Source organism: Palaemon carinicauda, chromosome 38, assembly GCF_036898095.1.
Source record: "Palaemon carinicauda isolate YSFRI2023 chromosome 38, ASM3689809v2, whole genome shotgun sequence".
NCBI lineage: Eukaryota > Metazoa > Arthropoda > Malacostraca > Decapoda > Palaemonidae > Palaemon > Palaemon carinicauda.
The window spans coordinates 64,606,217-64,631,156 of NC_090762.1; the positions used below are offsets into that span (position 1 = coordinate 64,606,217).

Below are 24,940 nucleotides of genomic sequence, written 5' to 3' on the forward strand. Positions count from 1 at the left end.
CATACAACCCCTACCTCTTCTAAAACCCCCCTGTACTTCCCAGATTGCATTCTCTGTTTTATCCTTAATCCTATTAATCAGTACTCTACCATACACTTTTCCAACTACACTCAACAAACTAATACCTCTTGAATTACAACACTCATGCACATCTCCCTTACCCTTATATAGTGGTACAATACATGCACAGACCCAATCTACTGGTACCATTGACAACACAAAACACACATTAAACAATCTCACCAACCATTCAATTACAGTCACACCCCCTTCCTTCAACATCTCAGCTTTCACACCATCCATACCAGATGCTTTTCCTACTCTCGTTTCATCTAGTGCTCTCCTCACTTCCTCTATTGTAATCTCTCTCTCATTCTCATCTCCCATCACTGGCACCTCAACACCTGGAACAGCAATTATCTCTGCCTCCCTATCATCCTCAACATTCAGCAAACTTTCAAAATATTCCGCCCACCTTTTCCTTGCCTCCTCTCCTTTTAACAACCTTCCATTTCCATCTTTCACTGTCTCTTCAATTCTTGTGCCGGCCTTTCTTACTCTCTTCACTTCTTTCCAAAACTTCTTCTTATTCTCTTCATATGACTGACCCAGTCCCTGACCCCACCTCAGGTCAGCTGCCCTCTTTGCCTCACGTACCTTGCGCTTTACTTCCACCTTTTTCTCTCTATATTTTTCATACTTCTCTATACTATTACTCTGCAGCCATTCTTCAAAAGCCCTCTTTTTCTCTTCCACTTTTACCTTCACTCCTTCATTCCACCATTCACTGCCCTTCCTCATGCTGCCTCCAACAACCTTCTTGCCACATACATCACTTGCAATCCCAACAAAATTTTCTTTTGCTAACTTCCACTCCTCCTCTAAATTACCAGTTTCTCTTACTCTCACTTCGTCATATGCCATTTTCAACCTTTCCTGATATTTACTTTTTACCCCAGGTTTTATTAGCTCTTCAACCCTCACTAGCTCCCTTTTACATCCACCTACTCTATTCCCCCACTCTTTTGCTACAACCAATTTTCCTTCCACCAAAAAATGATCAGACATACCGTTAGCCATACCCCTAAACACATGCACGTCTTTCAATCTTCCAAACATTCTTTTTGTTATCAACACATAATCCATTAATGCCCTTTCTACTACTCTTCCATTTGCCACTCTTACCCATGTATACTTATTTTTATCTTTCTTCTTAAAAAAGCTAGCACTTATTACCATCTCTTGTTCAACACACATATCTACCAGTCTCTCACCACTCTCATTTTCACCTGGTACGCCATACTTTCCAATGACACCTTCTACCTCTCCAGCACCCACTCTAGCATTTAAGTCACCCATAACAACTACATAATTCCTTCTACCCAGTCCTTCTACACACCTAGTTAATTCATTCCAAAACTCATTCCGCTCTTCTTCACTTTTCTCACTACCTGGCCCATACGCACTGACAAACGCCCAACATTCCCTACCCAACCTAACCCTTACCCACATTAACCTAGATGATATCTCCTTCCATTCCACTACTTTACCTGTCATCCATTCACTCAGCAATAAAGCCACACCCTCTCTCGCTCTTCCCCTTTCAATCCCAGACACTCTACCAGACATTTCACCAAACATCACTTCACCCTTTCCTTTCATCTTTGTCTCACACAAGGCCAATACATCCATCCTTCTACTTCTAAACATACTTCCAATCTCACATCTTTTACTCTCTATCGTACTACATCCACGCACATTCAAACACCCCAAAACTAGAGTGCGGGGAGCAGTCACTCTCCCCCCATATATCTTGCTTGTATTACAATTAATTAGTTTAAACATATGTGTGTGAAAAAAGTATGTTATTTATTGACATATCACCAATGAATATTAATTGCATTACAATAGAATAGTTACTGTTATAAATATTTGCGAGTTGAAGAAAATGGGGTGTTTATGTATGATAGGAAACATAGCTTTCTCTAGTAAGGGTAACTATAATAATAGTACAGTACTGTATATCTTGTATATGTACAGTATTGTACTTTTGTATATAGGCCTATTATGTCATTATTAATACATTTCTTTGGAAGATAACCAAAAAATAATGGTTCTTTGTCTCATGGGTTTCCTTACAGGCATGCACGCTCTCTCTCTCTCTCTCTCTCTCTCTCTCTCTCTCTCTCTCTCTCTCTCTCTCTCTCTCTCTCTCTCTCTCATGTTGATCATCATTGGACTGAATAACCATTATATTATATTAATCTATTAACAATGGGAATACATTCATGTTCAGTGAAATAAATGATAATTAATAAAGCTTTAATTTTGTTCCTCTTAAACAAAGGGTGTTACTCATGCCGCACCTTGTATAGTATATATTCTAGTAGGCCATATATCACCTTTTGATAAAACCTTGCTGAAAGATCTATCATGGAGGTAAACTTATAACTTTTATCTGTATCCTTGAGTGTTTATTGAATGTTTACATTTGTTGACCAAATTACAAATATGAGCATATAGATTGATAGGTTTATATAAAAAATCATTATAGGTATAGATTTTCCTTATGAAGTACAAATGATTTTGTATTTAAAGGTTGATTGAAAAGCCAATAAGGTTATAAAGTTTTCATGATTTTCTATCTCGCCCATTTTAAACTTGCTTAATTCCTTTGTAGGGGATCTCTTCGACGAAGGCAAATGGTGTATGCCTGATGAGTTTGCAGCTTATGTCTCCAGATTTCACAGTTTATTTTATGCTCCAGAAGAGACCCAGTTCCTAATAGCAGCTGGTAACCATGACATGGGTTTTCATTATAGGTAATTTATGCAAGCATTTCTTTGTTGTTTTGGACTTATTCTCCTTTTAAATTCTTCCAGGGTAACTCTATTGGTACTGTATCTGATATACAGCCTCAGAATAGCTTTTTAGTTTGTTCCTACATGCATGCAAGTCATCATTCTTTAATTGGAGTATGATCTCAGCAAAATTGCAACACCCGTTAGAAATTTAAAGAGGTAGTTTTAACTACTGGGAGGTACTTGTTAAGCCCTGTCCATCTATCAGTCAGCCAGACACTCTTTATTGATGTTTGCCTCAAACAGTACACTGTACACATACTCTTGCTGCCTCTCAGATTTTATCTATTTTAATTTTTGCTTTTTCTTCTTACAATAAATGGATGTGTGCAGACATGCTGTTGTGGTTGGGTAACCCTGTTTAAATTAAATGAAAGGTACAGGTATTCCCCCATTAACAACAGGGTTAGAGGACTACTACCCTATCAATAAGCAAAATTGTTTTTAAACAATCTATTCTTATAGTCGACATCTTAAGCATACAATTTCCTAGTTACATAATATCACCAGAATTGTTATAGTATAACTAATTTATGGGGGAACTCAAGCCCATCTGCAGCGTTGACAATTCCTTTTGATAATTTTAAAGCACACCTGGTTCAATCTCTTCAATCTATGGGCAGGCCAAGAAAAGGAGAAAATGGTCATCTAATGAGTTATTAACCCAGATTTGGGTGGTCAAAGTGTATAATCCTTTTAATATGGTACTCTCACTTTAAATTGTTTCCTTTGTTTTTTTATCAACCATGTGGTGATAAAGTTTAAATCCTGTAGCTATAACAAAGATGAGATTTTCTGTTATAGAATAAGTATCTTACAAAAAGGAAGAATCTTATTTTTGTTATCAAATAAATGTATTTCCTCAATTTTGATTGGTAATAGAGTATTCTTATATCTTGTGCATTTAGAGATGGTGGTGGTTTTTATTTATCCAGGAGACCCACGCATGCCAGCTTTTTCCTAGAATGGACTCTGATTGAGGCAGCCCATGGGTTATTTACCAGACAATTATCTGACTATCAACAGATCAGTTCGTCTTTTTTGTATCTTTGTTGCATCTACAGCCTTTTTTACTGCTTATTCAGTTCCCAACTTGACAATTCCCTTTTCCTTTTCCCATTTATAAAACTGGAAGACATTGTATGTCATTTCTCATTTCCCAGGACAAATTAGATGACACAGGGAATCCTCCATGGTATTTAGGAAAATCTATTTTGTGAGTCAATGAATACGGAAGCTTATCTCAACCCATTATATATGATTTGACCAAGGGTCTCAGTGGACTGAGCCAAGTTATGATGTTGCACCATGTAAGCCAGATCCTCAAGTTTGTTATTTTCCTTCCCTTCTCTTAGTAAAGCGAAGGCAGCCAGATTAAGGAAAATTGGCAGTGCTGGAAATGGTCTTGACGTCCGCTCCTAAAATGGGGTTAACAACTCCCATTCTAGCGAAGGCAGGTTGCTTAATCATGCGATTGACTTGAAATATTTACTTGTTAAGCAACCTATCGGCACCCTTGGGCACTCAGTTGAAAGTTGACCTTTCACTAGTGAGTCAAATGATCCTTGTTCCTCTCCATTGAACCATCCAACCCTTCAGGGATTTTCAACAGACACAATCCCTGGGTGATGCTGACTACCCTATTGGGTACTGTAGTTGACTTCTGTGAAATTTTTGGGGGAGTTCTCAGGTGCCAGTCCCAGTTTCCTATAAAATCAAAAGGGAAGACTAGTTTTTACCTGAGAGGGTGGCTTGTACAACCTGTCTCCCATTTCCTTGAGTCACAATACGAGTTATAGGATGCCGGATTGCTTCCGCTAGGAAGGGCATCCTTCTCACCCATCTTACCAGGGAGGATGCCACAGAAGTAGGGGATAATAAGATCTTCTTCCATTGATTCAACCTTCAGTGACTTTGAACAATGATTATCACTGGAAGTTATCCTCCAAGGATTTACTTAGAGTCATCCTTAGAGAATTGATTTGTTAGTACAGGGTGTGAGGCTCCTGCCTATGCTCAACCCCTCAAGTGTTCACGAGAAAGTTCACTCCAGTTGCAACCGGGTTTAATGCCAATGCATCCTCCTACCTCATCGCTTAGACAAAGGATTAAGTTCTTGCATATTCAGTGGAGATGTTTCTCTGACACTGAGTCGGCCTTTCGGGGTTTACCTCGTTTGGGATAAAACCACTAGAATTCATCCAGGAAACCTCCATGAGAACTGGCTCATTTAGAAAGGCAAATAACCTCTAAAGAGACAATGTTGCTCTGTCCAGTCAGGGAAAAAGATTCAGGGAAGCATCATGTCCCTTCCTCAAGTAAAACTTCTTATGGGTGCACCAATGGGTGCGCTTGCTGGGGCGTCAGAACTTCAGAGTTCTTAGGCCCTGCCGAAAGTCATAGCTTTAGTCCTGTCTTCCCGTACAGTTCCATCCTGTTCTTAATACTAGGCATGCAGTTAATTCTACTAGTCAGGCCTTCTTCATCATGAGGCTCAATACTACACAGTATTCAAGAAGTTTTATTCCAGCTGTGACTAAGTTGTGGAATGATTTTCCTAATTGGGTAGTTGAATTGGTAGAACTTCTAAAGTTCAAACTTGCAGCAAATTTTTTTATGTTGAACATGCTAACATAAGGCTTTTTATAGTTTATTTATGAAATACAGTATCTGTTTTAATGTTGTTTCTGTTAAAATATTTTATATTGATTGTTCATTATTTCTCAGATTCTTTATTTATTTCTTTTCCTCAATGGGCTATTTTTCCTTGTTGGAGCTCTTGAGCTTATAGCATCTTGCTTTTCCAACTAGGGTTGTATCTTAGCCAGTGATAATAATAATAATAATAATAATAATAATAATAATAATAATAATAATAATGATAATAATTGATAATGATAATAATAGTGGTATCTGATCCTTTTGATATTGTCAGGGATTCTACAGACTTACGAATCCGATAGGAGCAGAGTATAAGATAGACCTGAATTGGGAGGTAGAGATTACCAACTCTCACATGGGAGTAGACGTTCTCTCTTCTTACCCATATTCGATGCTCTTGGGAAATGCATCAAAGGAAAATTGAGTGGGGAGGGGCTCACATGTTGTAACACATGGCCTCTGAACTATGTTCCAACACCTATTGGCAGTGCCACACAAGTTTTCCTAGATTTGAGCACAGCATTGTTGGCTCTTAATCTCTTCCAATAACTCCATTCTTGTGACACCATAGTGTTTTTCTTATGAAAGCACGATGGTGGTAGAAAACCCAGACAAGGGTATTCTTGGCATAGCATAGAACACCCAGACAAAGATATGCTTTGCACAACTAATGTCCGTCTAGCCGTTAAGATGGAGTTGGATGTGAAACATCTTGATTGCCCTCTGCAACTCAATTAAGTCGGAAAAGGAAACTTCCAAGCAGTAATTCTGACGAGGCAGACTCAGATAGTGGGCTACAAGGAACCTTTCTTTCCCTTGGTTAGCCATCTAAGTCTTGACCCTGGTGGGAGTTGCGGACGAAATGTCAGTCCAGGATGTCTTATGTCCAGAAATTTCTCTAGTACTGTTAACTAGTATGGGGTAACCAGGCACCTATTTTAGAGGCCTTCGAACATCCAGGGAATGCCTATGAGTTTCCCCTCCTTCTGTCTTATGAGGAGACTCGTTCTTAGAAGGGCATCGACAGATCGGTCGATGACCGGGATAGCTCTTCAGTGGCAGCAAGTAAAATAGCATCCAGGCATTCTATTCCTGCTTGCAGAGATATCAAGAGAACTGTTTTCTATTTTCTAGAGCTACTCATACAAGCTCACTTGGGTTTCAACATGATCAGCCGTGTCCCTACGACCTCTCACGTGGAGGGTATTCAACATTTTTTTCTCATATAGAAGCTTTTTGCAAGCAATAACAAAAAGGATGGCTGGTTAGCCACATAGATTGTCGTTCACCTTCCATCAATATTTCACTCCCAGGACAGCGAAGCTTGCTGTACCTCGGGGAGGAAAGACCCTGCTTTGTCTCGATTGTGACAGAATGGCACTCGGCTTTGTCTTTCATTTAAATGCAGTCAACTATTCCTCGACAGAACTCTCTCCTCATTCATTGTCAAGCTTATTGGTCCCCAATCAGAAGTTAGAGCACCTCCTCAAAGTGTATTTCTTTTACAGTGCTCTCAGAAATGAGTGCTTCATACCACTAGTCAGTCCTCAGATCACGACTTGACTCTTACGACTGTTCTTTCCTTCTCGCTTTGGTCTCCACTATGAGTGCCAGCGAAGGACGTGGTCTCTTCTACGACATACCCCAGCCAGGGGATGGAGGTCTATTAACACTTGACTTCGTCTTTGAGTCCGTTGTGAAGACTCAGACTCCGGCTGTAGTAGACTCCTTCTGTATTGAAAGTCCTCGTGCTTCATCCTTTGACCCAGATTATTTGTTACTATGCACTATAAGAGCGCTGAGGCATTATCTTAAATGATCTGCAGGAGTTCACCCACACATTAACAAGTTTTTCATGAGCACAGGTAGGGTCAAGTAGAGTGTCACCAAGAATACGATCTCTTCTTGGATTTGCCAGGTCATACATCGATCTTTGAATCCACACTTTCCTCCAGAAGATAGTTCATGATGTTAGGGGCACAAGTACATCCCTAGCTTTTAAAAAGAATTACTCTGTTGCCCAGATACTTAGAGTAGGTGTTTGGAAGCGTAAGATGACTTTCACTTAGAGTAGGTGTTTGGAAGCGTAAGATGACTTTCACTAAGGGTCAAACAACCTTCACTGCCCAATATCTGCAAGAGGTAACTCACAGGAACCTGAATGCCTGTGTCCTGTGGTGGCTGCGCAACATGTGGTATGAGATATCTCACTTCCCTTGCGAGACGCGTAGCAGTCAGTCGAGGACAGACGTTACCCTGGATTAGTCTGGGATGACTGGACTCTGACTGGCCTCTTCATTTGTCATTTTCCCCTCTCGTGGGGCTCAGCACCTGTGGAACTCTGGAAGCTGGTCTCCTCCATCTACAAGTAAAACTATATCCCTTATGTAACCTGAAATATGATATATATTTGTTATGTCCTGGTCATTCCAGAGAGGGGGAATTGGGAAATGTCTTGGTTAAGCAAGCAGTGTGTTCCACTCCAAGAATCCTTACTGGGTCAAGTCACATGGCTTAGTTCTCACACATACTGATTGCCCAGGCCGTCAGCTCTCTCATTTAGGAAAGCATTAGCAAGGTGACAGGGGGCCTCTTTCAAGCTCCTGCAAAGCAGAGAGTCACATCCTGGGTCAAGTTACCAGCTTGATGGTTAGGACCTCCACCCACCTAAGGGCGAGTCTCCATGTAAAGATGGAAAGGTTTGTATTAGGTGTCGGAAAAAATTACAAATTTGGAAATAATTTTTACTTTTCCTAATTATACAAACCTTGAGCTCTTTACTTATACTGGCCCGCCATCACCTATTCCCCTGTAAGTCCTGCCTGCAATCAAAAGTTACGTCATTTACTAGTGTGTGTGTGAGTGGGGTGGCTGGTTTACTCTCCGCTACTCCCCCCTCTATTTAGTAGCGGGTTTGTTATATCTTGCTAAAAATTTTATGGCTAGTTTCAGCTTTCATCGAAATATGTCGCCATGTAAAGAGCTCGACTTTTGTTTAGTTAGGAAAAATACAAATTTTTTCCAAATTTGTCATTTACTTAGCCCTGTAGAGAGTATGGTTTCTTTGCTGTACGGGTCCAGATAAGCAGCCCTTGAAGTAAAAAAGTAAAGTACAAACCTGAGTCCCTTAATATAACTTCTCTCTTTAACCCACCCATGTAAATCCTTGGTCAAAGTATCTAAAGTGAATAGAGAAAAAACTGAAAGGGGGCAGCGGGGTAAAGCCTCCAGTCGGATAACTAATCGTTATCGATTTCAAACAACTGATTCCGGCTCGCGCTGAAGTAAAATCCCTAATTAAAGGACTCAGGTTTGTAGGGATAAGAAAAATGCAAATTACTTTTAAAATATGCCATGTTCATAATCACTATTTTCGATGTGTAGAGAGAGCCATTGAATGATATAAATTTTTACTTTGCAGCTTGAACCCGTATCTGGTGAATCGGTTTCAGAAAGCATTTGATGCTGGTCCTGTAAAGCTAGTGCAGATTCAAGGAGTAACATTTGTCATTATTAACAGCATGGCCATGGAAGGGGATGACTGTTTTCTATGCAAACCTGCTGTAACAAAGTTGAAAATTATTTCAAGTAAGTATGGTAGAATGTGAATACAGTACACAGTAATTGTGATATTAATTCATTCACTTGTATGATTTTAGGTATTTTTTTAAATTACTTATTTCAATTATTGTAAGTTTACATTTAGAGAATGAAACCTTTCATAAAAATTTGATCTGGTTTTTTTTCTTGAAGAGATCAACTCATAGAATAGTGCAAGAAACTCAAAGGCAATATTGTAAAATATAATGTGTTACTTATATATCAAAATGTGATTACAAGTTCTAATATTTTTTGTAAGGTTCATCTCCTGCTTGTGGAAAAAGCAGGGCTCACTAAATACCTAAATAAAATGTGCTGCTAATGTGAGCTATCAAAAAATTGAGAAATCATAAACTCAATCCCAATTAATTTTCAGTATAGTACTTGCTATTTGTTTTCTTGTGAATCTTGGATGTAGGATTTTATTTTCCTACATACATAGAAAACCTTTCATTGTTTAAAATAGAAATGTCTTCAGCAACATATTTTAATCGTTAACAAGGTAGTTGCTTAACAACAGGGGCTGCCGACGGGAAACCTCAACCCACTTGCCTGTCACAGAATACTGTAGTCACTTATGTCTTTGGCCGTAACCGTTACAGACGTACCATCATGCTCGCTCAACTGTTAGATCTTTTCTCCCATAGGTTTGTGATAAGTGTTGTTTTGTCTTTTGTGAGTGTTTACACTTGTAAGCAGAAGCCCACCAAAAGGTAACCATGTGGTGGAGTGAATTATGTTCCTATGAAGATAAAAGTCTTCAAAACTCCATGCATTATGTACCTTTATGAAGGGGTGACTGTAAGTAGATGCTTCCCCTTTCTTTGGAAGGGTTTTCTTGCTCTTCCAGTCAGGTAGATTATGAATTTAGGGTTACTCATCTAACTTTATGGTAATTTCTATGCTTCAGCAAAAGGGAGTTACTCGATTCAGACTGAGTATCACCCGTACCTGCATATCCGATAAGGAAAATTATTCGTTTGTTGGTTACACCTGGCTACTACAGTGTTCCCTATATGGTGATTCCTGTGTTACAATGTTAGTGAGGGTTCAGAGTGCTTCCCTTGTGACAAAATCCTGTGTAGTGAGTTTGTGGTGTAGCAGAGGAAGCTCTTTTAGCTTCCTCCTCAGAGGGAGCCCAGTCATTATCAGTTGGTCAGACCATGACTCCTTTGTGACAGCAAGGAAGAGTTGTTGGCAATGGGAGGTATAGTAGAGTTTACCCATTCTCTTCCTACTCTACCAATTTCTTCTCTCATCTCCATTCCCTTCTTAAGGCATTTCTTCCTTAAGAAGACAACTACAAAGAAGATAGTCAAGTGGAAAGGCCTTTTAACAACATTTTCTTTGGACGTACAGCGATAGCTCTCCTCTCTCGGGAGGGAGTGATGTTACTCACCTGCTAACTGGTACTTTAGGTGTCAGTTAAGTGTGTGTGAGTCAGTGTTACCATTCCTGTTTTTGCAATGGGAGCAGGTGATTGTTGTTACCGTTATTGCTGTTGCACTGGGGGCAGGTGAGTCGTTGTACTTGGACTGAACATCAATACTGTAGCCCAGTGGAGGGTGTGGGATTATATATTCCTATCTTTCTCATTCTTATTGCAAAGTGGAGGATTATTCCTTACCCTGATGTTCGCGCTGTTCCATATGGTACTCACCCACTGACCTGTTCCTTTGGTTTTGGTTAGCATTAGTGAGTCTGTTGTTACTGCCACGCCTGTTCCATCATATTCAGAAGAAAGTACTACCTGGACTAATCTCTTATACCATACTGTTGGCTGTCAGGAGGGATACAATTCCACAACTTCTTACATTTCCCAGATGTTGGAGGAGCTTGCACACCCATCAACACCTTTTGTACCTGAATGGGGTAATGATGCTCCTTTTCTTATGAAAGATTCTATGGTATCCCGCATTGAGAAGTTGACATTTCTCGGGATGTCAGCCAGCAGCTGCAAGTCGGTGGCTGAGTGGCCATACCCTGTGGTCGTGAGCACAAAACCACGACGTACTATTCACTACAATGAACAGGGGAAAGAATACAGGGTACCTCTTCTGTCTCTTTTCTTTCACAAAGTACTTCAGTACTTTCGAACAAGGAGATATCACTGCTCTGTACCAGTATGTGCACTACAAACTATGCTGAGCAGGTCAGTGACTGGTCCCTGCTCTGGGCTTCCAAGCATTGGGCCTACCACAAAACCACTCTTATTCACCAAAAGGAGGATACACAATACCATAAAATGAGATCAATCCCTGCCTGATTCATGCTCTGCCTCCCAATGATACTTTCCTGGATCCGTTCTGATTTGAGCGTTTGTATTCCAGGGAGAGGAAACAAACCCAGAACGAGCTGATGAGCATACAGTCTCTATCATGAGGTACCGTTAACTGATTGATGGCCAGTCATGATAGCACCTTTTGGTGACACAAACATATATGCTCTAAGGATCGTATAGGTACTGTACTGGATTCCTCGTTTACTTCTCAAAAGGGTAATGTTGAAATTTGTGGTGGAAAGGGGATGCCGTGTATCAGCACCCCTTAATACACCATGAGTTATCACTTGAGGGCTCAGTACATTTGAAGGAGACCTCGACTAGGCCCTTGGAAATGGCCATGCCAGTTGACTCGAGTTTTAGGAAGGTCCCGGCCATCTTCAAGTCCTAGAAAGGACCACCAGTAGCTTCTGCCTCCAGAATCGTTCGGACCGTGCTCCACCCATTCCTGCCCCCTCCAAGACTCAGTCCCGGAGGGGTCTTTGGAAGAAGAAATAGAGAGAAACACAGAGATATGTTCTCTGCGGTCAGTAGGTTGATGTCTTTCATTGAACATTCCCTTCTATTCCATCCAAATCTGTTCCATACTTACCATCCAAGTTCCTTCTCTGGACACAACAGAGGCAGAACAATCCCATTTTTTTGTGTTGGAAGTGTTAATAGACTTTCTCCAGTTAGATTTTTCTGTTCACTATCTGAGCCAAAACTCCTATTTATTGAAATGGAAATTATTATGGGATTGCAATGTAATTTGGTTGCTACTCAATACCATTTGTAATATTGAAATGTGACATGATTAAAAAATGTACGTGGCATGAAAGCTTCACAATTCTATAATTGTTCAATATGTTTACCGGTTCTAAATGTAATATATGTTGCAAACAAAGCTGAGGTCTTAGTTGGCAAGGTAAATGGTTTCAATAAAATAATAGTACACTAGATAGAATGAAAACGTAAAAACTTTTAAATCACACACCAGTATTCAATAGGGTAGGTTGTTGTCATGTTTCAATTATAGGTATTGTTGGTTCAGAGTGTTAAAGGTGTCTCACTTCTCTCTTTTCTATTTCCTTTTCATTTAACTTTTCAATTGGTATTAACGCATGTTTACAGTTGATTTCAGTCTATTTTATTCCATATACTCTTTTTCCTTACTTACTCTGCACTATCCTATCTTTTTCTTTTTTATCCTTATTCCCTTTTATTCAGTATTTCCAACTATATTGTGTTTATTTATTTTATTCATTGCAAAAGGCTAAAAGATTATTCCTTAATATATAGCCTACTTCCCTCTTTTCTGTTTCATTTACAATTTATTTTCATTTGTGTTATTCATGAATTTTTACTGTTAATTTCAGTCTATGTTTATTCCTTTTAAGCTTATCCCCGTATTCCATTCCTCATTAGCCTTATTCCTTTATAACTTCTCATCCTTATTCCCTTTCATTTAGTGTTTCCCACTATATTCTATCCATATTGATTTATATAATGAAAATTATGCAGATAAATTTACTGTATAAGATTTTGTATAAATTTCTTTTCCAGCCTTTTACTGAATAAAACCAGTTTCATGCTTCAGCACTCATTGCCACATTGTTATTTATAACCTCCCTCTCATCTCCCCTATAGACTGAGTAAATGAAGTATAAAGGAGATTTGTTTTTTTGTTAAAGAAATCATTTTCAATAAAGTTTCTCTAACAAATAATTTGCTCTTCTTCATAAAAGTTCTTTTAAAGTTTTCATAACAAGAGAATATGAAATATGTTCAACTCTTCTTATCAATTTTTTTGTAATATCTAATGAAACACCATTGTCAGGACGCCATACTCATAAAAACAGGTCAATGCTGATATGAAATTATTATTTTCAATATTAATCTTACCCGATAATCATGTAGCTGTCAACTCTGTTGCCCGACAGAAATCTACGGTCGGGATACGCCAGCGATCGCTATACAGGTGGGGGTGTACACAACAGCGCCATCTGTGGTCAGGTACTCCAGTACTTCTTGTCAACACCACCTCAATTTTTCCTCTGTCGTGCCGCCGGCTAGACCTACATGGATACGCTGTTGATTCTGGAGTTATTGTTCACGATTTGGTGATGTATTTGCTCTAGAGTTTAGCCTTCGCTATTCAGGAAGCTTTATCATTAGCTTAGCAAGTTTTTGGAATTAATTTGATTTAATTTTGGTGACGAAGAGAGTATGAACTCTCTTTCACTTTTAAATGGCCGACCCTTCCCTTAGACGGAAGTGTTGGTGTCGAAGAGAGTATAGACTCTCTTTCTTAATTTTGCTTTATAGGCCTCTTCGATTAACTTCCTTTTATTATAAACTTATTAAAATTAATTTTTATATTTGTTTATATGCGACCTTTCCTAATAGTAGGCGGTCTTTTCTTGGAACCGAAGTTAATTAACATTGAGCCCGTCATTTCGTTTTTACCTGTTATCATTTTATGCTATTTTAATGTTTTTGAAAGAATTTCTTTGATAGTCTCGTACTGTTTTCAAAGTTGAACTAACGTTTTGTTTTGTCTCTGCTGTTGTTGACGTTCAGAACGTTCAACTTGCACTCTATCGTTACGATAGAGAGAGAGTATTCACGGTTTCACGTTGCAGTAAGAGTAAACCGATTCTAGCGTTTTGTTCATTCTTTCTTAGCTTAAATGGTTTTAATTCTAATAAAGGAACTTTTTATTTGGGAAATCTTTCAGTTTTTTTCCTTTAACAATAATATGTTTTAACGATATATATAATTGGGCTCATCTCTCAGGTTCTAAGTCAAGAGAGAGAGAGAGAGAGATAGAGACGGAGGGAGAGAGAGGAGGATAAACGTTTCGTTCAAGCGGGTAACGTTGTTATCGTTTTTGCTCTTCTCCCTAGTCTCTTTAGGGGAAGAAGGTAAACGTTTCTAGAGTTTTATTCTTGTTCCCAGGCTTTATGCGGTGAGAGATTTTAAACGTAGTTTATTTGATCTAGTGTTTAGTCTCTTTTCCAGCCACTGAATTATTTATCTTTCATTATGTTTTTCTGTTACATTGTAATACTGTTTTCGCAATTACTAACTTTTAATGAAGGATAGAATTGCGTGTTTCAGGTACAAACCACTTAAAGTTTCGAGTTCAGTGAAATAAGTGCAAACAGAAAATCAAAAGTGATAAAGTGATAAGCGCAAAGTGTTACAGTGTTGCGTTCGAGGGTTCGTCTGTTCGTGCCAGTTGTTCGCCTAGTCTGGGACCTCTTACAAGCTCCCAAGCCCAGGGGAGAAGTAACGTCGAAGGACTTATGGGTTCATCAGGCCTTGATCGACGAACAGACGTTTCCCTCCGTGGTTTCGGGTGTAACCAACTCACGTAGCCGACGTGATCACCCCACCCACACAAAGACGAGAGAGCCCATTTATTCCTCGTCTGCGGAAGAGGTTTCTCGCAGAAACCATGGACCAAATCTTGCAGCTTTTAAGTGCAAGTCGGTCCCTTCCGCGCAAGTCCAACTCCTAGGTGTAGCCATTAGCACTGGGTCAGTTCGGACTTGCTGCAGTACGACAACTGCACACCTCCCAGAGAGGCAAGGTGGTACCGCAACAGGCAGTAACTCCGTCTGTTGCCGCACCAGCTGATTTAGACCCTCAGTCTCAACGGACAGTAGCTCCGTTTGTTGTTGTCTTTCATAGACCCTAGTGGTCCATGCTGCAGACTATACAGTCTCAGCTTGCTCCTTCATACAGGAGTATCATGCTGGAAGGTTGACAATGTAGCCTGTTAACCTACAACCCGCCGAGGTTGTGCGCTCAGCAGATACTGCGGCTGCCTGCTCCCACCCTCCACCTGTGAGAGCTCCACCTCCGATGCGCAGTCCACCCTGCCAGACGCATGTTCTTGAGGCAACCTCCTCAACCCTTGAGGCAGGAGCCTCATGCTATGCGGCAACCTCCTCTACCCTTGAGGCAGGAGCCTCATGCTATGCGGCATCCTCCTCAAACCATGAGGCAGGAGCCTCATGCTATGCGGCATCCTCCTCAACCCATGAGGCAGGAGCCTCATGCTATGAGGAGCCTCATGCTATGCGGCATCCTCCTCAACCCATGAGGCAGGAGCCTCATGCTATGCGGCAACCTCCTCTACCCATGAGGCAGGAACCTCATGCTATGCGGCATCCTCCTCAAACCATGAGGCAGGAGCCTCATGCTATGCGGCATCCTCCTCAAACCATGAGGCAGGAGCCTCATGCTATGAGGAGCCTCATGCTATGCGGCATCCTCCTCAACCCATGAGGCAGGGACCTCATGCTATGAGGAGCCTCATGCTATGCGGCATCCTCCTCAACCCATGAGGCAGGAGCCTCATGCTATGCGGCAACCTCCTCTACCCATGAGGCAGGAGCCTCATGCTATGCGGCATCCTCCTCAACCCATGAGGCAGGAGCCTCATGCTATGCTGCATCCTCCTCAACCCATGAGGCAGGAGCCTCATGCTATGAGGAGCCTCATGCTATGCGGCATCCTCCTCAAACCATGAGGCAGGAGCCTCATGCTATGCGGCAACCTCCTCAACCCATGAGGCAGGAGCCTCATACTATGCGGCATCCTCCTCAACACATGCGGCATGAGCCTCATCCCTTGCAGCATGAGCCTCATCCCATGCAGCATGAACCTCATACCATGCAGCATGAGCCTCATCCCATGCAGCATGAGCCTCATCCCATGCAGCATAAGCCGCACGCCATGCAACATGCTCTGCTTACCTTACAGCATGCTCTACATACAGCATGCTCTGCATACAGCATGCTCTGCATACCTTACCGCATGCTCCTCAGTCACACATCTTTGGTTGTTGCCAACTCACAAGACTGTCAAGCAGTTTCATAACGTTGCCTTCTGGTCTGCTGCTTTTGCACCAGTGAAACCCTCTCTGAGAGAACTTAGCTTTTCTCGGATATGGTTCCTGTAGATGAGAAAGTGCTATTCTCCCTCATTCTGATATTCCCTTGAGGACTCTGTCATTTGGAGAGGAGCCTTTAGCTGCTTAGCCTCCTATGGACTTTTATTTAAGCATAACATGCTTCCAGGGAGGGTAATGGTTCCGCTTCAGTCGCTAACCCCGTCTGTTACCACACCTGCTCCCATAGACCTTGAGCTTTGTTGCAAGACATGCAGTCCGAGCTTAGTCCTTGTTAGAGGATTTTTTGTTTACGGAGTCAGTGTGTCACTGGGAAGACGTTCAACAACCAGCAGAAGTGACTTGTTGTGACGCAGTGCGGCAACCTCAGCAACCCGATAAGGAGTTGTCTGTACGACCCAGACAGTCTAGACAGTTTCGGGTTGTCGCTGTACTTCCTCGCTTCCCCATGGTTGACAGTTCACAGACTGTGCAGCAGTACCATGATCTTGTGTCCGGCTCCGTCAGACGACTGGCTTTTAAGAGCTCCCACAAGTCGTCGCTGTCTGGAGATTCTCAGATGGACTATGGATCTGACCAAGGAACTGGGCCTCCTGGTCAATTTTGAGGAGTCCCAGCTCGTCCCATCCCAGACCATTGTCTACCTGGGTATGGAGCTTCAGAGTCGAGCTTTTCGGGCTTTTCCGTCGGCCCCAAGGATCTACCAAGCCCTAGAATGCATCCAGAGCATGCTGAGAAGGAACCGATGCTCAGTCAGGTAGTGGATGAGTCTAACAGGGACACTTTCATCGCTGGCCCTGTTCATCGAGTTAGGGAGACGCCACCTCCGCCCCCTTCAGTATCATCTAGCTGCTCACTGGATAAAGGACATGACGCTAGAGACGGTCTCAGTTCCTGTTCCCGAAGAGAGGAGGTCTACTCTCACGTGGTGAAAGAACAGTTTTCTTCTCAAGGAAGTCTACCTTTGGCTGTTCAGAAACCCGACCGCCGTCTCTTCTCGGACGCATCAGACACGGGCTGGGGTGCGACTTTGGACGGACAGGAATGCTCGGGAACATGGAATCAGGAGCAAAGGACACTTCACATCAATTGCAAGGAGCTGTTGGCAGTTCATCTGGCCTTGATAAACTTCAAGTCCCTCCAGCTTAACAAGGTGGTGGAGGTGGACTCTGACAACACCACAGCCTTGGCTTACATTTCCAAGCAGGGAGGGACTCATTCGTGGAAGTTGTTCTAGATCGCAAGGGACCTCCTCATCTGGTCAAAAGATCGAAAGCTCACGCTGGTAACGAGGTTCATTCAGGGCGATATGAATGTCATGGCAGATCGCCTCAGCCGGAAGGGTCAGGTCATCCCCACAGAGTGGACCCTTCACAAGAATGTTTGCAGCAGACTTTGGGCCCTGTGGGGTCAGCCAACCATAGATCTGTTCGCTACCACGATAACCTAGAGGCTCCCGTTGTATTGTTCTCCGATTCCAGACCCAGCAGCAGTTCACGTGGATGCTTCTCTGCTGGATTGGTCCCATCTCGACCTGTATGCATTCCCGCCGTTCAAGATTGTCAACAGGGTACTTCAGAAGTTCGCCTCTCGCAAAGGGACACGGCTGACGTTGGTTGGCTCTGCTCTGGCCCGCGAGAGAATGGTTCATAGAGGTACTGCAATGGCTGGTCGACATTCCCAGGACTCTTCCTCTAGGAGTGGACCTTCTACGTCTACCTCACGTAAAGAAGGTATACCCAAACCTCCACGCTCTTCGTCTGACTGCCTTCAGACTTTCGAAAGACTCTCAAGAGCTAGGGGCTTTTCGAAGGAGGCAGCCAGAGCGATTGCCAGAGCAAGGAGGACATCCACTCTCAGAGTCTATCAGTCTAAAGGGGAAGTCTTCCGAAGCTGGTACAAGGCCAATGCAGTTTTCCTCAACCAGTACCACTGTAACCCAGATTGCTGACTTCCTGTTACATCTAAGGAACGTAAGATCCCTTTCAGCTCCTACGATCAAGGGTTACAGAAGTATGTTGGCAGCGGTTTTCCGCCACAGAGGCTTGGATCTTTCCACCAACAAAGATCTACAGGACCTCCTTAGGTCTTTTGAGACCTCAAAGGAACGTCGGTTGTCCACTCCAGGCTGGAATCTAGACGTGGTCCTAAGGTCCCTTATGTCATCAAGATTTGAACCTCTCCAATCAGCCTCTTTTAAGGACCTCACATTAAAAACTCTTTTCCTCGTGTGCTGTACAACAGCTAAAAGAGTAAGTGAGATCCACGCCTTCAGCAGGAACATAGTTTTCACATCTGAAACGGCTACATGTTCCTTGCAGCTCGGTTTTTTTGCTAAAACGAGCTTCCTTCACGTCCTTGGCCTAAGTCGTTCGAGATCCCAAGCCTGTCCAACTTGGTGGGGAACGAACTGGAGAGAGTACTTTGCCCAGTTAGAGCTCTTAGGTACTATCTAAAAAGGTCATAACCTTTACGAGGACAATCAGAAGCCTTATGGTGTGCTATCAAGAAGCCTTCTCTTCCAAGGTCTAAGAACTCAGTTTCTTACTAATTCAGGCTCCTGATTAGGGAAGCACATTCTCATCTGAAGGAAGAAGACCTTGCTTTGCTGAAGGTAAGGACACATGAAGTGAGAGCTGTGGCTACTTCAGTGGCCTTCAAACAGAACCGTTCTCTGCAGAGTGTTATGGATGCAACCTATTGGAGAAGCAAGTCAGTGTTCGCATCATTCTATCTCAAAGATGTCCAGTCTCTTTACGAGAACTGCTACACCCTGGGACCATTCGTAGCAACGAATGCAGTAGTAGGCGGGGGCTCAGCCACTACATTCCCATAATCCCATAACCTTTTTAACCTTTCTCTTGAATACTTTTTATGGGTTGTACGGTCGGCTAAGAAGCCTTCCACATCCTTGTTGATTTGGCGGGTGGTCAATTCTTTCTTGAGAAGCGCCGAGGTTAAAGGTTGTGATGAGGTCCTTTAGTATGGGTTGCAGCCCTTTATACTTCAGCACCTAAGAGTCGTTCAGCATCAGTAAGGAAGACGTACTTAATAAGGCAGAGTAATGGTTCAAGTCGTCTTCCTTACCAGGTACTTATTTATTTTATGTTATTTTTGAATAACTAATAAAATAAAATACGGGATACTTAGCTTCTTTGTTAACATGTATGCTGGTCTCCACCCACCACCCTGGGTGTGAATCAGCTACATGATTATCGGGTAAGATTAATATTGAAAAATGTTATTTTCATTAGTAAAATAAATTTTTGAATATACTTACCCGATAATCATGATTTAATTGACCCACCCTTCCTCCCCATAGAGAACCAGTGGACCGAGGAAAAAATTGAGGTGGTGTTGACAAGAAGTACTGGAGTACCTGACCACAGATGGCGCTGTTGTGTACACCCCCACCTGTATAGCGATCGCTGGCGTATCCCGACCGTAGATTTCTGTCGGGCAACAGAGTTGACAGCTACATGATTATCGGGTAAGTATATTCAAAAATTTATTTTACTAATGAAAATAACATTTTTTCTGGCACCAAATACAAAACTTCCAGCTCTTTATTATAGAGATACATTTCAGCGACAGCTGAAACTAGCCGTAAAACTTTTAAGCCAGGTGATACTCCCCTATGCTGGTTATCGGGGTCTAGCAGGAGGTGTACCTACCACCCAGCTCACACACATAGTAGCTAATAGATGCCATTTTGCATTTCAGCTCAGAAGAGAACGGACTTTGTCTGATCCCCTCCGCTTACTCGGTTTTTCAAACCTATTAAAAAGAACAACTGGCCTAAATTTTTAAACTTCCTTTCTCAAGAGTGATAGTGTGTGCATTCCAATAGATTGCAGATTTATCCAGGTAGGAAAGTGTGCCAATGCAGCACCTTCATGACTTTCTTAGAGACAGATCCCTATTCACTTTGTCATGCATGCAGAGGGCAAGCCTGATTCACTTTGTCATGCATGCAGAGGGCAAGCCTGTTCCCAGGAGTCTCCATGTGACGTGTGCATGGAGTGGCCTCCCTCCCAGTGGCAGCATTTGGCAAGCGTAAGAAAAAGAAGGCTAAGAGGGATTCTTCCCTTTCGGATTCATCCTCGAAGTCGAAGAAGTTTCGCCATCTTACTCCTATGCTTCAATCATGCCACCCTGACTCTTCCCGATCGGTCTCCCCTGGCAATCTATCTGGTAAAAGTAGAGGCAACTTGATGTAAGGACAACCTTGCAGCTCAGAAGTCCCGGTTGCTTCCCCTAGAGAAGCAATTCAGACTTCTTCTGCAGTGGAATCTTTGTCCGCATTAGGGCCTTCACGATCTCCTTCAAGTGATCACCTGTTAGAGGTTCTCTGGCAAGGAACATGAGGCGAGAATGAGGCCCCCTTACCCAAGACGAATATCAGTCCATGCAGCAGTAGTGCTGTGAAGCAGTTGGTTGTTTCAGACCCGGGAGTAACCTTAATGACTTTTTGTTCAGCTTCGGTGGATGATCCTAGGCCCAGGACAGATACTTTCCAGAGTATCCCGTCGGAGGATTCCTTAACTGGAATTCCTCAATATGTAGGCCTAGCCTCCCTTTTGCTGTGCGCTCGTTGTTCCGTTCATGGAGCAATCAACCCACATTGGCAACAGGCGTTGTTCGTTCTTCCCACCTGAGAGGGAGATTATCACCTGAATGGTCTCCTCCGAGCGGTTTCTTAGTGTGTTAGGGAATCTTCATTTTCTCGCACAAGCTCTTCGGAGCTAAACGACGAGGGTGTTAAATGAACTTCTACTTCATCCAGAGTAGAACACGCCAAGTTACCTCCCATCCAGTAATTCCCTTTCCCTTCTGAGGTAGGAAGCAATGTAATACTCTCCTATTGAGGAGAGACGAAGTATGTCAGACTTCCTACAAAGGGCATTGGCAGAAGAACTCGCCAAATTAGATCATATTTGCGAACATTGCGAGAAAGCGAGCGAGAGAGCGACGGATTCAACCCTCATATACATCTACGAGCCTAACCTATCACATGCTACCTCTCTCGCATTCGACACACTGTACCGCTCTCACCCAACAGCATTCGAAGGAGTTCAACTTGCACCCTCTCCTGCGCAGGCAACCCAACATGTGTATACAGGAGAGAAGTTAAGTATGCACACTATTTAGTGAGACTAATACCTCACTCTCCCTTTGAAAACTAATATGTTTTTAAATAGAATAAAGGGAATGAATCATGAGACTGAGACCGACCATAGGAGCGTTAATGCGCTACAGACAAGAAAGGCAACATGTATAAACAATGAGGTTACTGCACATGAAAGCACACAGACTCCTGTGTTTCGTCAGCGATGGCCTCGCTAACACTCGCTTCACCAGCGCTTCATGAGCGCACACGATGCGCGCTTGCCTACCATCAATATGTGCCCGCACGGCGCGCACCTATTCAACATTCATCTTTTCGGTGAGCTACCAAGCAACACGCACTCAGTGATCAATTACCTCACCATCAAAGTGCACTGACGGAGTGCGCACCATTGATGAGCGCACTCATAGAATATCCTGGCGAGAAATTACCCATTCATGTAAAACAGGGAACTACTGTACTAAAACAGTTTCTTTTGCAAAGGATAAACCCTGGTTCCAGGATCTGGTGCAAGCACTTAAACAAGCGGTCTTAGGACCAACTCATTCCCCAATTTGACACACAAAAGTACTCCAATGATTCCTCTGGAGTGGTGCCACTAGATCCTCGGTAAGGAATCCCTCTCATTCTGGTCCAAGACGATGAAGTGAACAATATTTCTTTATGCTTATCTCCCCTGCATAGAACGTTTAGATATGAGCAATATCTATGTTCTAAACCTGCCTCCACTGGCCAGGACCCAGTGTAGGAGAGACTGATCATTATTCCTATCATCCTTTGGAAACACGAGGTGTCAACGAGCAGATACTCCTTCACTGGGAGACTCGATTCATCGGAGAACGAACAAGGGCTCAAGAAGCCTTCACTAAGTACAGCTCCCACCAAGGACACGAGGCCAACTCCCACCAAGGACACGAGGCCACGAGGCCAACTCCCACCAAGGACACGAGGCCAACTCCCACCAAGGACACGAGGCCACGAGGCCAACTCCCACCAAGGACACGAGGCCACGGGGCCAACTCCCACCAAGGACACGAGGCCAACTCCCACCAAGGACACGAGGCCACGAGGCCAACTCCCACCAAGGAGACGAGGCCACGGGGCCAACTCCCACCAAGGACACGAGGCTAACTCCCACCAAGGACACGAGGCCACGAGGCCAACTCCCACCAAGGACACGAGGCCACGAGGCCAACTCCCACCAAGGACACGAGGCCAACTCCCACCAAGGACACGAGGCCACGGGGCCAACTCCCACCAAGGACACGAGGCCAACTCCCACCAAGGACACGAGGCCACGGGGCCAACTCCCACCAAGGACACGAGGCCACGGGGCTAACTCCCACCAAGGACACGAGGCCACGAGGCCAACTCCCACCAAGGACACGAGGCCACGAGGCCAACTCCCACCAAGGACACGAGGCCAACTCCCACCAAGGACACGAGGCCAACTCCCACCAAGGACACGAGGCCACGGGGCCAACTCCCACCAAGGACACGAGGCCAACTCCCACCAAGGACACGAGGCCACGGGGCCAACTCCCACCAAGGACACGAGGCCACGGGGCTAACTCCCACCAAGGACACGAGGCCACGAGGCCAACTCCCACCAAGGACACGAGGCCACGAGGCCAACTCCCACCAAGGACACGAGGCCAACTCCTACCAAGGACACGAGGCCAACAGTGGAATCAAGGAAGGAAATGTCTTGGCTTCTTGCCAATTTTTCCATCCCCCCAAGGGAACGCAAGGATATAAAGACCGTTCCAATGAACTGGCCCGCGAATTTAAGGTAAAGAACGTCAGAGGATCATCCGTCAGACCTTAGACCCACTTCCTCACAACTGTCACTCAGTATTCTATCTCCGAGGTCTCACACCTCACACCAGACCCCTGTTCAATGCCGACATCCTTTCCAGGCTCTTAGGGATATGAGCTAGGATGAGGAAAAATATTTTGATGACGTTTTGGACCATTCCGAGGGAAAACTGCCACCTTCTACCAACCCTAAAATCTCTCCCCTAGAAAAAAGGGATGTAGACCATGTCTTCCTCTAGGTCCTGGCATGTATAAGGAGGCAATGGAAGGCTGTCCCAGACTTTTTTTATGACACCCCTAGACCAACCAAGGCTAAGGTAGCTTAACCTTGGTTGAGAGGGGTCAGGGGTGCCAGGAAGAGAGTATTCTCAATCTCTTCGAGCGATTCACTCCCGCCTACTTCCTCCATTATATGTCAGGCAGAGGAAGTTTTACGACATTATGGATAACGCTCCTCTCCTCTCCCTCTCGATCCAGCAATCCTTGCTAAGACACACAACATGCCGTTGTACAGACTGTCTTCCTTGTCAGTACAATTTTCTCTGGCCTATGCCGCGAACATGGAGCGTGTAGTGAAGTGTTCCCTGCAAGCCACATCATAGCTGAACTACTGGTTGTGGACAGTAGGTTATTTGTTCTGTACCGAGGACTTCACCAGCAAATAGAACAGAGGACCTGACTGCTTTCATGCTTTCTAGTTCTTGTGCCATAGAATTTTTAACCCACAATGTCCTCAATCAGTGGGTCAACTGAGTCTTGAGACCTCGGGACACGGTTTTCCCACTGTACTGCACTACTGTATATTGTTTTTACGTAATTTCAACTTGTGATCTTTCAACTCACTGCCCATTGCCTACACACGTTTGACTAACACACCAAGTAACCCACTGTACTGCACTACTGTATATTGTTTTTACGTAATTTCTATCAAAGTATAAGTATTGTATTACTGTATGAACACACTTCAGTAAATGTATGTACATATGTACAGTACATGGTAAGACTACACATAACACGAGTCCTCATCACACTTATTCGTAAATACTGTAAAAGCAAAACGCTTTTCTAACAACAATTGCAGATACTGTATTGTATACAGTATTAATGTATTATATGTAAAGTCCTATTACTACATTATAGCTTAATTAACTAAAGTAACACTCATAAGTGATCACTGTTTTTGCCAGGTCAACTCGCACTGTTCCAACTTAACGTACACATATCCTATATCTACATTACTATTGTAAAGTACGGTACGTATTTCACATACAGTACTGTACAGTAGTTAATATAACATAACACTAATACACTAACACAATAAAAATTAAAAGTAACTGTATCAGTACAACATCACTAACCGTTTACGTACAAAGTTCTATGCAGTAAGTCTGAAGCATGAGGCAACTCTTGAGCCGTCGCCTCTTTGGTATGTGGGGTTAAGTAATGTAAGTACAGTATCACACTTTATACTAAAAATCACTATAAACACACTGTATATGTACATCATTTCATTACATCACAACGTGATGCTGCACAAAGAGGCCTGAAGCGTGAGATGCACACGCAAAGAGAGATGATGTGAGAGTGAGGCCAAGTCAGGGAGAGTTGGGTTGTCGTGCTGTGCCGAGAAGGTAAAAGCAGGAAGCAGGCCAGATGCAAAGGACTGCGGTCAGTTTGAAATAGTAGGG

At 43.2% G+C, this 24,940-nt stretch overlaps 1 protein-coding gene across 1 annotated transcript in view; it reads left to right on the forward strand.

The window, feature by feature from the left end:
* The window catches only part of PGAP5 (Per1-like protein PGAP5), a 170,531-nt gene that overhangs the window by 98,664 nt on the left and 46,927 nt on the right, over window positions 1-24,940 (forward strand). The window contains exons 5-6 of the mRNA XM_068362323.1: window positions 2,681-2,822; window positions 8,944-9,110. Coding sequence (XP_068218424.1) covers window positions 2,681-2,822; window positions 8,944-9,110 — 309 coding nt within the window. The remainder of the gene's footprint in view (window positions 1-2,680; window positions 2,823-8,943; window positions 9,111-24,940) is intronic.